The 16821-nt window shown below is 44.6% G+C and overlaps 1 protein-coding gene and 1 long non-coding RNA gene across 2 annotated transcripts in view; one reads left to right on the top strand and one right to left on the bottom strand.

The window, feature by feature from the left end:
* Nucleotides 1-853: 853 nt before the first annotated feature.
* LOC122491172 lies at nt 854-14843 on the top strand. Its single transcript, XR_006299295.1, has 3 exons — nt 854-972; nt 3313-3318; nt 14832-14843. It is a non-coding gene; the product is annotated as an uncharacterized LOC122491172 (long non-coding RNA).
* The window catches only part of KCNJ6 (potassium inwardly rectifying channel subfamily J member 6), a 267408-nt gene continuing 258538 nt past the window's right edge, over nt 7952-16821 (bottom strand). The window contains exon 4 of the mRNA XM_043593602.1: nt 7952-8968. Within this exon, the coding sequence (XP_043449537.1) occupies nt 8643-8968 (326 nt within the window). The 3' untranslated portion in view covers nt 7952-8642. The remainder of the gene's footprint in view (nt 8969-16821) is intronic.

Here is a 16821-nt window from a genome sequence, read left to right as displayed (position 1 = left end):
TTGCATTAGATGATGTGAATTTAGTTTTGGAATTTCTCTTTTTTTTTTTTTTAAAGGAGAATGTGATTTTGATGTGGGTGTGTATGTGGGATGGGGATGATGGCTTAAAGAATAGCCTTTTTCAAAGGAACAGTTCGGCCACCTGAGTGCAAACTGTCTTAGGAAGAAGGGATAGTAATATTCTACACCTGGCCACTGAACGTACCTGTTTGCCTGGGCACTGCCCTGTATCTCCTAGGTTTCCCTGAAGGCTGTCTGCAGGTGGATACGCCTTTGGGAGCTCCAGCCCCTTGGGGCCTCAGCCAGTTCTCCTCAGAGACTCCATGGAGAGATCTATGCTGATAGGCTGCAGGTTGCCATGGCAGCAGCCATGCACATCCTGGGTAACCAGGCACCACATGGGTGCTTGGTTTTTCCCCAGAGCACAGTCTGTGCAGACAGCGGGGGAGGAAAGGCCACTTTGCCAACACAGGCATATATTTAGGTCATCATTTCAGAATCCTGTACATGTGTGGGAGTTCACTGTTGTTCCTGCAAGACTCATTTTAGATGCTGTTCCACGGGGCTGAATAAAGATATACGGGATCATCTTTGGCAAGCTGGTTAGCCTAACTGCATGTTGCAAAGGACAAGAAGCTTCCTCTGGAAAAGTCCAGCTGTCCCTTCAGCACAAGACCCCTTTTTATGCTCTGCTCAGTTATGGGCTGATGTCATCACTCATGGACTCTCAGGGCGTGTATGGGGGCAGAAATGAAATATTTTACCTTTTTTTTGGGTCTCAGGTGGTCAGACTGTGAACATAGTACATGCGCAGTTAAAACTGGTGTGAACAATTAGGTGGTAACAGATGAGACTAGCCTTGATAATAGGTTCTTGGTTGCCACTCAAAAATGGAATGGAAGCTCAGAAGAATTTCCAGGAAAGATGACTTTTGGTGGTGAGCCAAGGAAGGAATACAGAAAGCGGAAGTGGGTAGAATGTTTGGATGATAACCTGTGGTGACATGATAGCCCTGTGGGCACCCGGGGAGAGCCTAAGTTGTGTCTCCAAGTGTTGCCATCCAGGGGAGTTCCTTGCAAATCAAGAGGACACTCTTGACAATAATATCCTTGTTTGTTGGTTCCTGTTAGAGGAAAGAGAGAGGACGTGACATTTCTTGGACAGGGCAGCATTTGGATTGGATGAGGGGCAGGTTTGAACAGATCAGACCCCCTTACTTAAAGAAACAGGATCAGACCGTCTAGGGTGATGTCTTGGATTGCCCAATGGCCCAGCTGAGTTTTTGCTCACAGCATCATGATACTAAAAAGTGAGAATTTCCAGAGGCTGAAGAATTAGATGTGTAAAGGGGAAAAAAGTCATAAGGGCAATCACCGTGGGAAAATGATCTTTCCTTGGACTTCTTTACACATACTCCGTTTATTCAATAATATTGTTTGATTATGTATAGGAGGGACAGCCCTGTGCATAGGGGATTCAAAAGGCCTTACTTCATTTCTTCTAGGGAGAGTTGTCATCCCTGCTCCAGGTGGGTACTCTGTAGGGTCAAGGGTGCTGGCCAACATAAGCTCAAAAGACACAGGTTCCCCGGTGTCTTCTGGGAGGGGTCATTGTCTATATGAACAGGAACTAGACCTGGAGAGAGAGGTTCACCTAGAGAGCCTGCAGCAGGTGTGCATGGCCAAACTGACCCAAGGGAGGGTTGCTTACAGCCATTCCCATGCCCAATAATGCTGAGAGATGATGCCAGGATGGCACCAAATGGATCTGAGAACAGTGTCCCTTGTCCTTGTCTAAGAATAGTGGCCATGGGGTTAGAGGTTCTGATCGTGCACAGCTGATGCAAGCCCAGCTCTCTGTGCTGTAGTTGATCCAGTTCTGTAGTTGTGTTTAGTGCTGATCAACCTAACACTGATACACTCCATAAGGCATTCAGACTGCACTGGGGTTTTAGTAGCCGAAGAGGTCTGAACTTAGGCTCCCATGACTTCTTGCTCCTTTAGATGGATATTTTATGATTTCTATCAGAATTTTAGAAATAATGGTGCATTACGTGTTTATTTCACTAGTGTCTGTTGGTAGCAGATATTTACATTGCCTGAGAAAAACAGCCCTTCAAGTTCTTATAAAGATTGGCTGGTTGATATCACAGTATTTATGATCAGTGTTAATACAATGGGTGCAGGGTCTTAATCCTGAAATGGTCAATTACCCTTTGACAGTAGGAACATTTCATTCTCTGAAATCAAGATCTATTGCCTGTGTGGTCACAATTCTCTGGCCGACCACAGAACACATTAGGATTCACGTCTAGGGGGTAGTATCTAAAATTAACTTTATAAAAGCCACTTTCCTTGGTGATAAATCTCCATCACTTAATCACGCTGACCATCTCGAGCTATTTTGCTCTCATTTCTTCCTTTGGACGAGGATAGGTTTGAGTTAGGTGGATGCATCGAGCTTTCTTTTACCAAGGCAATGAGGCCAAGTAAAAGTTTGACTCCTTTTACATTTATTTAAGTTTTACGGTGTTGAACTTTGAGATATCTTTCCCCCCCACTTAGTTATTATGCTGTTCCACGCAAAGCTGTTGTGAGCTTTTTGCAACATATATTTCAGATATCATTACCATTTAGTTTCAGACACAGGACCAAATCCATCTCAATTTCCATCATGTATCTGTCAGCAATACATCACAATGATTTGTTACAAAATCCACCCCCCCCCCCCCCCCACCTAATTTCCAGGAAAGCACTCATAAGAGAACCTGATATATTTTCCAACAGAACTTGGCTCACTTGGCTGACCCATGTCTGGCTTTGGAAATGCTTTCTTAGAACACAAGTGCTTTCAGCGTAGTGATACTAAAGAATGTCATTTAATATTGACTTATCTCAAAACTCCACTGTCTGGGTTTCTTGCTCTCAATATTTCTGTAATTACCAATCTTTATCTTGTGTTTCAGACTCAGAAAGCGACAAACAATCCAACAACCCTTACTGCCCTCCTGTTTCTTCCTGAGCTCTTTGTAAAGAACCTCTTGGTTTTCCAAGAGAAGGATTTAGTTCCTAATTCTCATGTTAAATTAAGCTTTTGGCCAAGTGGCTGGAGAGAGCCAGAACTAGGACAGCTAGACATGAGCAACAGTTCAACGTTCATCATCAGTACGTTGATCAATTGCAGGTAGAGAGAGCTAGTGGGAGGACACAGGCAGAGCTCCACTGTCCATAGGAGCCTAGGAGAGAAGGCAGGTGGGGGAGGGGAAGCTCCCCCAGCAACTGCTGCGCGGCCGGTTTTCCCCACCGGGTGGAGACACGTGTCCCCACTGTCTACATATTTAAACACCTATAGATACACCAGTGACGCAATGTCTCAGTCAACTGGACCGGGGAACTCCCACTTCTTTTTTGTTTGTTAAGGAATTGTTTCACGTTGTCGCTTTGTGAGTTGGCCACTGAATCTTGACCGGTTATTTCTTTAGCGCTCTGGGAGAATGGTTATGAAAAGGAAGGAGTCCTCCTTTGACACCTGATTATATGACTGTGTTATTTTTTTCTTGGAACAGATCTGCGAGTCACTGCAATGCATTTTTATCGGGAAATAATATCATCGTTCTGAGTTGTCCAGGACTCTGTTGGTAGCACGGTACAATATTTAATAATTAGTACCACTTCATACATGAATAGTACTTAATAGTACAGACAGTATAGAGGTCAGCAAACTTTTCTGTAAAGGGCCAGATAGGAATATTTTAGTCTTCTGGCCACATAGTCTCCGTCTTAAATACTCAGCTCTGCTAGTGTAGTGTGAAAGCAGCCATAGGCAATACGCAAATGGATGAGTGTGGCTGTGTTCCAAGAAAACTTTATTTATGGACACTGGAATTTGAATTGCATACAATTTTCATATGTCCGAAAATATTCCTCCCCTCTGCATCCATTAAAAAATGTAAAAGTCATTCTTTGCTCACAAGTGGTGCAAAAACAGGGAGTGGGCCAGAGTCTGTGAGTAGTTTTGGTTTGCCGACCCTCTCTGTATTAATAGTGCCCGTGGCTTAAGCCTTGGCCCTGGATTTGAGACCAGGAGCTATTACTACTGGGCCCATAACCTTGGGGAAGTTATTCAGTTTGCCTAAGCCCTAGTATTCCTATCATAAAACGTAAATTGTAACACTCAAGCTCTCATGGTAGAGTAGAATTAAATGACATAATTTGTGTAATGACATAATTTGTCATTGTATTTTGTGTTGATATTGTGCTTTGTCAAAATCTCTTTGTAGCCTTGCAGAGTTTTTGACTTCTAGATGACACTACGGTGGAAGTTCTCTAAGACATTAAGGGCAGAAATATTAGGAAGAGGTGTGTTTAACTCCATTTGAAATGAAAGGATTACATTTTCTTAAACACAGGTTGGTCGTGAAGTCTAGAAACAAGATAATATGACTTTACTATATTGGAATGCGGTATCAATGAATCATCTATTATGTATAACCATGTTTTTCAACTTTATAGCCATCCGTTGAAAGGAAATCATAGAAGTTACTATTTCCCATGTATGTAGGGCATTTCATTACAACTCCCCTTTTGACTTTTCTGAGTCACATAGAGTACCATCCAAGTCAAGGAAAGAAAGTCAGACTATTGGCAAGCTGTCTTGGAAATGACTATGCATATTTTCCTTCTTTTTTATCTTGAATTACTCAGCTAGTCAAATGATTTCACATTCTTTGAGTGAGTCCCAGTCGTTTTCTACTGGCATTTTTATAACCCCCATGTCCACCAGCTCCCGCCTTTAATAAACAGTTTCTGTGCATCCCAAAGATATTGGCTTAAATCAAATTAAAAAGCAAAGGGGAAAAATTAAGAAACCTGAAATGTAAGAAAATGTAGGGAAGGAAAGCGTAAGGATGTTGCTCTGGAGATTTCAAAATTTAGGCTTTTGAATGAAGTCGTAAATAATTTTTTTTAACTAGAGTACAGTGAGAAATAGACACTTCAGAGCCCTAGTTTGGTTAAACCAAGAGAAAAATTGTGCTTAAGAAATAAGTTGACATTTTTAAAGACAGTAGCTGGATTTCTGTTAGGGAACATAAGATACCGAACTCAATCAATGGACCTGGCACTGGAGAGTTAGGGAAAGCACAAAAGAGAGAGACACGTGGAGCAAAAGAGTGGGGGAAGGAGGGAGTTCCTTCCTACGGACATGGAGTGGCTGTATGTTGGTTCACCAGGTTGCAATGCCATGTTATGAAGGAATGGATAAACAATGACCTGACATTACAGTGATTACAAGTATGTTAATTCAAAAGAGTATCATTCGTCCAGGGGACAGCCAAAAACAGAAACGATTTTATTAGTTACATAAAACTGACTTATCAACAAATAGGTTTTCCAGTTGGAAAGCATCTTGGGGTGGGTGGAAGTGAGAATCTGAGGGTCTCAGCAGCCCTTGGGGAGGTCATGCTTCCAGCTGACTCTGCCCTTTTCTCCAGATTGGGGTCTACTGTGGCAAACCATAACCCTTTAGGTAAAAATTCTTATCTGGCTATTGGATCCCACCATGCTTTTATGGAAAGTGACTCAAACACACCAACCAAACAGACCAAAATATCAAGTTGAGAGCGATGCTCATTAGGTGTGGGTACTGTTGAATTAAAACAGGCTTATTTATTTTCATAACACTTGGTTTGCTAAGAAAGTGACTGAGTGAATGGGGACTGGCCATGGCGGAATAGAGTGAGTAGAAATCACGGGCTCATCTTTGTTGTACGGTCTTAATGAAAAACACCATTCAATACTTGCTGCTTAGAAAATTCAGTCTTAATGAACTTCTTTCAATTCCAAATGGTAACAGTTGACACAAAATACACTGTTAAACTGTGTTATCAATAATTGTAGAAAAATAGACACGTTTGATAGGGACATTCTAGTAAAAGGTTCTTCTGGAGCATCCTTGTTTAAAGATCCAGAGGCTCACGTTACAAAAACGAGATTTGGTTCATGTTCTGTCTTCAACTACATTGACACAAAAGACGATGAGAAATAGGCAGAGACCTCACACCTGGGTGCCCTGTCACAGATACAGAACCGACACACGTGCATGACCAAAGGGTCACCAAGGCTCTTCGTTCAGTTGTGCTAAAGGGCCCCAAACTGTTCTTCCAACCAGACAACAGGGTGTGTGCTGTCCTTTGAACCTTAGTAACGGAGTAAAAAAAGGCCCACTGAGTCATCAAGAGCTAATTCGCTAATGAGCCCCTGCCTCATCTTGCTTTGTGCTACGGTGCCTTCCCTGCAACTCTGGTGATGTTGCGGGGTTAGCGCCCCCAAGTCAAGGGCGCCCTTCATAAGGCTACAGCGAGGTAAGGCCACAGTACCTCCCAACAGCCTGGCAGGAAGTGTATGGGGCTCCCTCCTCCTCCTCCTGGACTACAACGCCCTCCTCGGAGTGTGTGGAATGAATAAATGATTCGACAGGTATTCAATGCAGAAAGTGAAATGCTGCCAAACAGGAAAGGGCTACGTGGCCAACAGATTTGTTTTCGGTTAAGTCAGTGCCAAGAAGCAGTTGTCCTAATGCAAGGCCAAGGACGTGGGAGAAGAGAGACCCCTGTGTTAAATTGAGGAGCCACTTTCCTTGTCTCTGGGACATGCTTTTTAGTAGCCAAGTCCCCAAACTACAGCGAAGCCCTGTGCAATCTGGTCAGGGAAGTCAAGGGCAACAGGGAGTGATAGCTAGTTTGAGTTCTTTGACCTCCAAGGCACAAAGCTTCAAACTGAGCACAGCTGTGGGAGCTGAAAATGAACTTGAGTTCAGCCAATGAATATTTATGATGGGCGACTGTTTAGGGAATAAAGAGTTTAAAATTGCGAAATGAATGTGAAAGATCTGTTACAGTGCAAAATTTCCACCTGCCCTTGAGATTTTCGTCTAACATCCTCTTCCTTATCGTTTTACTTGAAAATTTTTTTTCATTTTGAAATTTAGATTTTTTAGTACAAAATTCCTTCCTTCCTTCCTTCCTTCTCTTCTCTTCTCCCTCTTAATCTCTCTCTTTCCATTTATCTTCACAGATTAAAATTAATTAAGGCTGCAGTTTTTTTGCTTGTTTTCTTCTGATTGGGAGACACTTTGGATGTCTCTAGAGAGATTTCATGCTCTAGAGAGATTTCAGAGTCACCTAGATTGTTGATTTAATCTTTGACCCTTGAACTCTGGTCATTTCAGAATAATAAAAGAAGACGAATAATAATAAATACAAATGCGAAAAATGCTGATGGATAAGCTAGAGGGGCCAGGGAGAGAGCCGGATGGAGTCAAAGTGTGTGAGGTGAATGATTATAATACATGTCGCCCACTGCACGCCTTCATGAATGTCATGGCTTTAGACCCGAACCGTCTTCTGCGAAATTACCATGTCTGATTTTTTTTAGGTCTATAGTTTCTCACAATTACAGAGTGGAACAGCTGGGGAATCCATGGGTTTGCAGGAGAAGAGTTTCCCAAACTCTTGTACTACAAAGGGTGACAGCTCATGTGAAAAGCATAAACACATCATTGCTGACATGCCAGAGAGTGTCGTCCCCCTGGAATATTCTCCCAGGCTAGTCAGTGAGGCTCCTGTTACTAAAAAGAAAAAAAAAAAAAAAAAAAAAAAAAAAGAAAGAGACCTCAGTTTTGTAAACATTTCACAGTATCTCAGCATATTGGTGGTGGGTTTTGCCGTGTACCGGACCTCCTAACTTCCCCCAGACCTATGGCTTATTAGATTCAGTGAGAGGATAAGCAAGGGAACAGTGAGGTACCCAAACACTACCAGTCTGGGACACAGAACAAAGGCCATGCACTAAGGGCCAGTGATCGATGGGACCAAAGAAATTCAGAAAGCAAAGACATCAGAACAGAAATGCCTGCTGTACATTGGGAATCTTTTTTTTTTTTTTTTTTTTTGCATCTTATTTCTAAAGTTATATATCTAAACCTACATTAATTATACATCTATGTACATTATTTGGAAGTTCTGTCCTACAGTACTTTTCGTACATGCTGTGTTTTATTACTGACTGCAAAAAGAAAAATAATTACATAAGGCATATATATGTACAGTGTTTTGTCTTTACCTGACCCGGGTCCTATAACTGCAATGCCTGTAGGGGGCAGGCACGCCGCCCTGCAGATGGAATTTACTGGGATCTATAAAACCGAGGGTTATACGCTATGTCTCACTGCATGAGGAAATAGGCACCAGAGACCTAACTTGTCCTATCCCAGGTGAAATCTCTGACACACTCTTTGAGTGATCTGCTATTGTCCAAGACATGCAGGTAAGTAGCTTAAGTCCCTAGGAGTCGGATGCGTGGTTTTTCGGGAAGAGAGCAAGCTGGGGCCGCGAGGGAGGGCGCTTGGCACCTTCACCAAATCTGTGTCTGCCTCGTCCGTCTGCAAAACTGAGAGAGGGCAGGTAGATATTTTACACCTCGAAGACTCGCTTTCTGGCGATGTCAAAACTAAATGTAAATCCGTACACAACCAAGGAAGAGAGACAAAAGAGAGAGAGCATGAGAGACGAGGAGGGGTTGTGCGGGGGGGGGGGGGGGGGGGGGGGGGGGGGGGAGGGGAGGAGGAGCCGCCGGGCTAGGCGACTAGACTCTGGATTCGTTTTCTAGGTTTGCCACGTCACCATTCCTTTCTGTTTGCTCCTCGAGGTTCTTCTCCTCCTCTTCCGTCTCCGGGTCCGCGCGCTGGTTGAGTTTGCTGGACACGGACCAACTCAGGGGCAGCTCCGCCCGGCTGGCCAGCTCGGCCAGCTCTTTGGCACTGAGAGATGGGGTGCTGGTCTCGTAGGTCTCGTGGAAGCTGTTATAGTCGACCTCATAGAAGCCGTCTTCCAGCGTCAGGACAGGTGTGAAGCGGTAACCCCACAGGATCTCACTGGTGACGTAGGAGCTCCGGGCTTGGCACGTCATTCCTGCAAGGAAGGGGACGGACGGAGGCTTTAGTGAGTGCGGCCTTGCCCTCGGCAAGGGGGCCCAGCGGGCGGGCGGTGGTCGCGGCCCCGAGCTGCTCAGACTGCGGCCCGCACAGGGGCTCAGGGCTTAGGACCCAGAGTGTGATTCGTGCTGCAGGCGGACGCTACTACCAGCGTGTGCGGTGGCGCTGCCGGGACTTCGCCGGGCGGGGAGGGGGGAGCGTCCTGGCTCACAGCCAGCCACGCGTGCCCGCGAGGCCGTGCACACGCACGGGAAGACACGTGCGCACAGGTGCACAGTCACGTGTGCTCGTGCCCTGTCCGCTTGTCGCGCCGGGAGACCCCGGAGGCCGCGCTTCTGGCCTCCCGTGGCTTTCGGGGCTTCGCCTGAGCCCTACGGAGACGTGAGCCTCCCGGCCATCGACTTGGAGTGGAGTTTGGCTTATGGAACTACACCCGGGAGGTCCTCCAGCCGAACGTCATGGATCAGCGTTACTCTCCTCCCATCGTGCCGTGCAGGCCTCACTGCCGCCCGAGGTGACGTTGGAAGGGATGCCCCCCCCCCCCGCCCCCGACTCTGTACTTGCCCCGGGCCCAGTGAGCATAGTTATTCAGACTGTGCAATAACCATAATACTTTCAAGGCTTGTCCCTTCTTCTTAAACATAAGAAACCTTTTCCTGGTTTGCACAGAAATGCCATCTGAGCGACTGCAGCCCAGGAGTCAGGAGCAGCTTTTTTTTTTAAACGTTTATTTATTTTTGAGAGACAGAGAGAGACAGAGCACGAGTGGGGAAGGAGCAGAGAGAGAGAGAGGGAGACACAGAATCCGAAGCGGGCTCCAGGCTCCCAGCTGTCAGCACACAGCCCGACGCGGGGCTCGAACCCATGAACCCTAAGATCGTGACCTGAGCGGAAGTAAGGTGCTAAACCCATGGAGCCACGCAGGCGCCCCAGGAGCAGCTTTTGTAAAAATATGAAATGACAGAATGGGGGAAACTCATGACTTCTCCATTGGCTAGGCAGGTCCGGGGCCTAGGGCCCACAACTGCTTTTTAGGGACCTATAAAAATTCTTTTAAAATCAGAACAAAACAAGGAACTTTTAGGTAGAAGAAAACGTTAAGATAGTCACCCTTACGGGGCGCCTGGGTGGCGCAGTCGGTTAAGCGTCCGACTTCAGCCAGGTCACGATCTCGCGGTCTGTGAGTTCGAGCCCCGCGTCGGGCTCTGGGCTGATGGCTCGGAGCCTGGAGCCTGTTTCCGATTCTGTGTCTCCCTCTCTCTCTGCCCCTCCCCCGTTCATGCTCTGTCTCTCTCTGTCCCCCCCCCCAAAAAAAAAAAAAAAAAGATAGTCACCCTTACTCTAATAAGATTGTAAAATGTCATGTAATTAAAACTTAAAAAAAAAAAAAGAATAAGGGATCCTTCAAGGCCAAACTACCTGTGACGCACAAAAGTTGTCCCGTGGTCAGTGTTCATTCATTCCAGGAAACAGCCAGTCAGTCCACATGTCGTTTATTGAGACAGCCGACAAGGTGTACCAGGCAACTGCTTTGTGTCGAGTGCAGGGGGAGAGGGGAGGAGAGAATACGTGTGGGTGTTTCCACGGAGGATTCAAGCTACAGGGTGATTTCAGAGCATGGCACTTGCTCCTTGCGACTAGGAGAAGAAACCGGGGTGCCAGGGACTTACGTGATTTACCCCGCTCAGCTGTCAGGGCCCGAGTCAGCGCTGCCCTCACTCCAGCCCTGGGTTCTTCTCCTTAATCCCCAAACTGAATCCTACCCTTTGGCAGTGTCTGTCTGGCTAACCCACAAAAGCCCCCTTTTATGCCTCTAACACAAGTACTGCAGGACTTCTAGATATGGAAAAGAAAAGGCCCCTGTCTTGCTTTTTATTTCCCGACCAGCGCTTCTCGTCCGAACTGCCAACTCTTCGTGTGTGTTGGGGTGTGACGGGGGAAGACAGATGATGGCAGGGACATATGGGCTCAGAATGAGGAGTACACAGGAAGTCAAGGGGAAAAGGTGATAAAATAACTTCAGTAACTTTTTTTTTCCCCATAAAGGAGGTACACGTTTACTGTGAAGTGATTAGAAGCCAGCGATGGTCAAATACCATAAAATCCGCCTAGGCTTTCCATTCTGGCTATATACGTAACCAAATGCAGTGAGGAATAACATCTACCGTTACTAAAGTTAAAATCTAAATGGACCTTCAACATCTGTTGGAGCTGGCTGAAGAGAGAATCAGACACTTGGGATACAGGTATGAAGAAACAACAGCGGGTGCAGCCAAGAGGATGTCACCAGGAAGGCCGGCGGGGGGAGGGGAGGAACCTCTGAAAACCTTCTCCCCCATAAAAGCAATGAGAGCAGTGGCAAGCACGGACCAAACAAACTCTTTTAGAGCTCTGTAAATGAATTCCAGGGGAGCTTCCTTAGGAACAAAATAGCTGAACTTTAGTAAGAACCCTGAACGGTGTGGAATTTTAACTCCCCCTGCTCAGCCCCACGAGCCTCAAAAACCAACAGCCCCAATCGTGGTGAAAACCAGCAGCCTAACAGCTAGCGGAGGTCAGAACACGGGTGGAGCTCTTTCCAAGCCCCGTTCTCAGAACTGTCATTACTTCATGTGTCTGGCGGTTCCCTAGAAAACCCCGCTTGCAAGGCTTGTCTTTGTGTGACCTGGCAGAGAGCTCACCCAATGCAGGCAGCCTTTTACCTTGGGTCAGTTGTCAGAAACAGCCAGGCAGTCGTTTAATATTGCAGCTGCTTGGGGGGCAGTGATAACAGTTGGGGAAAACAACAAGCTAACCAAGAAACAAAAGGAAAAGCTGGAGAAAGATGTCCGTAAGGAACTTGGAAAAACTCTGACATATTCCTGAGAATCTAGAAGACCACATGCATGTTTAGGACTGGGTACATGCCCAGGAAAGACCTGAGAAGGCCCTGAGCTCTTGTCTCTGGCTGACCTTGAGCCTCTGAGCAAGCAGGAAGTGAAGGTGAAGGCAAGGCTGTAAAGTTCCTACCTCAGTGTTGAAGGCCTGCCCCCCACCATGCACACAGCACTCCTTAGCAGAGACTGGAGACTTACTGATTCCAAGCATTTAAGGAAACCTTTGTCCAGTCATTAGCTGATTACAAAGCTAACTGAGCAAAGATTTCAGGGGACTATATACAAAACTATACAGACTTCCTGAATCTCACACTAAGTCACTAAGCAAACAGCAACAGCAACAAAAAACCCTGGAGAGGAGGGAGAATCTGATTTTTAGGGTTGCCACATTATATTATTTAAAATGCTGGCTTTAAAGATTTATGAGACCTATGACAGAAAAAGGAAGTATGGCCCATGTATAGGAAGAAAGCAGTCCATTGAAACTGTCCTAGAAGCTGAGACATTGGACTCACCTGACTCGCTAGTGTAAATATGTGAAAAAAAAACTAAAGGAAATTACGAGAATGATGTCTCACCAAATTGAGGATATCAATAAAGAAATACAAATCATATATAAAAAAACAAATATAAATTAAATTATATTAAATTCTAGAGTTGGAATGTATAATAGATGAATGAAAAATGCACTGGAGGTACTCAACAGCAGATTTGAACTGGCAGAAGAAAGAATCATGAGCTTGAAGACAGGTCAATTGTGATTGTCTCCAGTCTGAGGGACAGAAAGAGAGAAGAAAGAAGAAAACTGAGCTAAGCCTCAGAGATGTGTGGGACACCATCGATCATATCATATGCGTAATGGAAATCTCAGAAGGAGAGTAGAGAGGGAAAGGGGGAGAAGAGATACTTGACACGAGGGCTAAAAACATCTTAAATTTAATGGAAACCACTGGTCTACACTCACAAGAAGTTTATCAAACTCCAAGTAAGATTAACGCAAGAGATTCATACTCAGACACATCAATAATCAAGCTGTTGAAACACAATGACAAAGAGAGAATCTTTTTTTATTAAATTTTTTTTAACACTTATTTATTTTTGAGACAGAGAGAGACAGAGCATGAACGGGGGAGGGGCAGAGAGAGAGGGAGACACAGAATCGGAAACAGGCTCCAGGCTCCGAGCCGTCAGCCCAGAGCCCGACGCGGGGCTCGAACCCACGGACCGTGAGATCGTGACCTGAGCTGAAGTCGGACGCTTAACCGACCGACTGAGCCACCCAGGCGCCCCGACAAAGAGAGAATCTTAAAAGCAGCAAGATATAGACGACGATCACACACAAGGGATCCACAACAATATCATCATCTGGTTTCTCGTCAGAAACCATGGAAGCCAGGAGGCAGTGAGAAGACACATTGCAAGCACTTAAAGACAAAGACTATATGTCAAGGACCCTACATCCAGCAATTTTGTCTTTCACACAAGAAAGAGGAATTAAGACATTTCACGGTAAACAAAAACTGAACTGATTTATGGCAGTCCTACTCCACGAGAGGTACTAAAGAGAGGCCTTCAGAATGAAATAAAAGGTTATTAGATAGTAACTCAAATCGAGAAAGAAACAGCATTGATCAAGGCAACTACACAGGCAAATATAAATGTTTTTCTTCAGTATAATTTTTTGGTTACTCCATTTATATGGCAATTACACTATTTCATTCAATGGAAATGCCACAGTTTACTTATTCAATAAAGCAAAGTGATTCAAAGGTATGTGATGGGGTTATTTGTTGAGGGAAATGTAAATACTGACTTGGTTTGTGGAAACTGTGTACTGTTAGGAACTGAATTGTTCCCTTAAAATTTCCTATGTTGATGTACTAACCCCCAGTATTTCAGACTGTGTTTTTAAAGATAGGGTCTTTAAAGAGATAATTCCATTAAAATGGGATCATTAGGATGGGTTCTAATCCAATATGATCAGAGTCTTTGTAAGAGTGGATTAGGACATAGATATGTACGGAGGAAAGACCACGTGAAGACACAGGAAGAAGGTGGTCATTGGCATGACAGAGAGAGAGGCCTCCACAGCAACCAACCCTACCTTGATTTTGGACTTCCTGCCTCCAGAATTATGAGGCAATAAATTTATGTTATTTAAGCCTCCCAGTCTGTGTTACTTTGTTATGTACCTAGCAAACGAATAACTTATTGAATTCTATAGGGATAGTAAAATATCTTTTCATAGTACCATTTTAATGAGATTGTTTAATTTTTGTAATAAAAAGGTGAATAGGTGAGATTTAAATGAATGCTCATGGATGCTTTTCCTTTTTTTATTCATTTTGTGGTGTCCTAATTCATTTAAAAAGGGATAAAAAATAATATTAATGTACTTACCCAATAGTACAATATTAAAAAGAGTTTTTAGTGTAAATTGATAATTTTCCTTTTTTGCAGAAAGATTCCTATTCTACACATTGCCATTGGTTCTAATCCATTCTTTTTTTTTTTTAATTTTTTTTCAACGTTTATTTATTTTTGGGACAGAGAGAGACAGAGCATGAATGGGGGAGGGGCAGAGAGAGAGGGAGACACAGAATCGGAAACAGGCTCCAGGCTCCGAGCCATCAGCCCAGAGCCTGACGCGGGGCTCGAACTCACGGACCGCGAGATCGTGACCTGGCTGAAGTCGGACGCTTAACCGACTGCGCCACCCAGGCGCCCCCTAATCCATTCTTTAAAGATGTGATTTTCATTGAATTTGAAAAAGTAACAAAATACAACCAACTGGGCTAACACGGTAAGAAAGAGCTGCCAAGGTTACATCAGTGCGTATGTATGTTGTGTTATTTTCCATATCAAGAAGACAGTCATGGAGTCCCCTGCATTAGGTGTTTAGTGAGTAAACATCTCTCTGGAAAAAGAGATGCTTCTTTTGGTGAAGAGCGAAACATGAAAAAGCTGATCTCCAGTTCTGATCGCTCTCCACTCTCCGGGCATACTGACTCTCCCGCCATTGGCATTTGTGCTTTTATGCCTGTGTTCATCTCTTTGCTCTATCTTGAATATCCTTCTCCCGATGGGATCCCGCTCATCTTTCAAGCGCTAATTTATCATCTTCTTTCTGGAGCACTCTGTGACTGACCGGTCCCTAGCTGAAACTATAGAGCCCAGGGTGCCATAACACTCCAGTGATACCCTCTCATGGTCCTTATCCCACTGTTTGCAGTTGCCTCTAAGTGTCCGTTTCCCTTGTTGAATTGGGATCACACTGGGGCTGGTAGGTCTTGTTTATTTCCATGTTCCTAGCATTTAGCACAGCGCTTCAACATTGTAGTTTCCCAAACACTACTTGTTGTCAAGTCAAAAGACTTGACTTAGGAAAACTATAGAGAAGCAGTTTAATTAACATTGTTGGTTGGTAATGTCTCAGATCCGTTATTCAGGAAAAAGATGGCTTGTGAGTCCTTTTTTTTAAATTTAAATTCAAGGGGTGCCTGGGTGCCTCAGTCAGTTGAGCGTTTGACTTCGGCTCAGGTCATGATCTCATGGTTCATGGGTTCGAGCCCCACACTGGGCTCTGCGCTGACAGCTCAGAGCCTGGAGCCTGCTTCAGATTCTGTGTCTCCTTCTGTCTCTGCCCCTCCTCCACTCACACTCTCTCTGTCGCAAATATAATAAATAAACATCAGAAACATAAAAAAAAATTAAATTCAAGTTAGTTAACACGCAGTGTAGTCTTGGCTTCAGGAGTAGAACCAGTGATCCATCACTTACATATAACACCCGGTGCTCATCTTGAAAAGTGTCCTTTTTAATTCCCACCCCCCATTTAACCCTCCCCCCACCCAACTCCTCGCCAGCAGCCCTCGGTTTGTTCTCTGTATCTAAGAGTCTCTTATGGTTTGTCTCCCTCTGTTTTTATCTTCTTTTTCCTTCCTTTCCCTGTGTTCTCTGTTGAGATTCAAAGGGGCACGTGCACCCCCATGTTTATAGCAGCACTATCAACAACAGCCAAATGATAGAAAGAGCCTAAATGTCCATCAACAGATGAATGGATAAAGAAGATGTGGTTTATATATACAATGGAATACTACTTGGCAATGAGAAAGAATGAAATCTGGCCATTTGCAACAATGTGGATAGAGCTAGAGGGTATTATGCTAAGTGAAATAAGTCAGTCGGAGAAAGACAAATATCATATGATTTCATTCATGTGTGGAATTTGGCTTGAGTCCTTAGGAAGGAAAGTGGGAGGTTTCTGTTTCCAGTGTTATCCCGGACTATCTATGAAGGACCCACGGCTAAAATATAACCTAGGTGCTGGAAAATTACAAAATCCATGCATTTTTTTTAACGTTTATTTATTTTTGAGACAGAGAGGGAGAGAGAGCATGAACAGGGGAGGGTCAGAGAAAGAGGGAGACACAGAATCTGAAACAGGCTCCAGGCTCTGAGCTGTCAGCACAGAGCCCGACGCGGGGCTTGAACCCACGGACCGCGAGATCATGACCTGAGCTGAAGTCGGACGCTTAACCGACTGAGCCACCCAGGCGCCCCCAAAATCCATATTTTTAATAAAAAATAAGTTCAATTAAAAAAGTAAGGGATAGGACTTCTGGTTCTGGTGAAGACAGAATTAAGTACAGCTTTTCTCTCCTGCTGATTACAAACAACTAACTTCTCTAGACAAAATCTTCAGCCTAAAGACTCCAGAAAGTCTAACACGAGCGGGAAGATGGGAAAAGGGTACCAAACATGAAGATCAACTTGTTTGGGGGTAAATTTCTTGTTTTTCCTTTTCTTTTCTTCCTTTTTCATCATCTGGCTTTAACCAGATGAGTGTTCCCAGCATAGAAGTCGGCAGCAGGTGCTGACAACAAAATCTCGGGGAGAAACCTTGTCCTTCTGACCACAGCACTGGGACAAGGTGCCCCTCTGAGCCAGAGGA

The sequence above is a fragment of the Prionailurus bengalensis genome, chromosome C2 (assembly GCF_016509475.1).
Source record: "Prionailurus bengalensis isolate Pbe53 chromosome C2, Fcat_Pben_1.1_paternal_pri, whole genome shotgun sequence".
Classification (NCBI taxonomy): Eukaryota; Metazoa; Chordata; class Mammalia; order Carnivora; family Felidae; genus Prionailurus; species Prionailurus bengalensis.
This window is presented reverse-complemented; position numbering and strand designations above follow the sequence as displayed.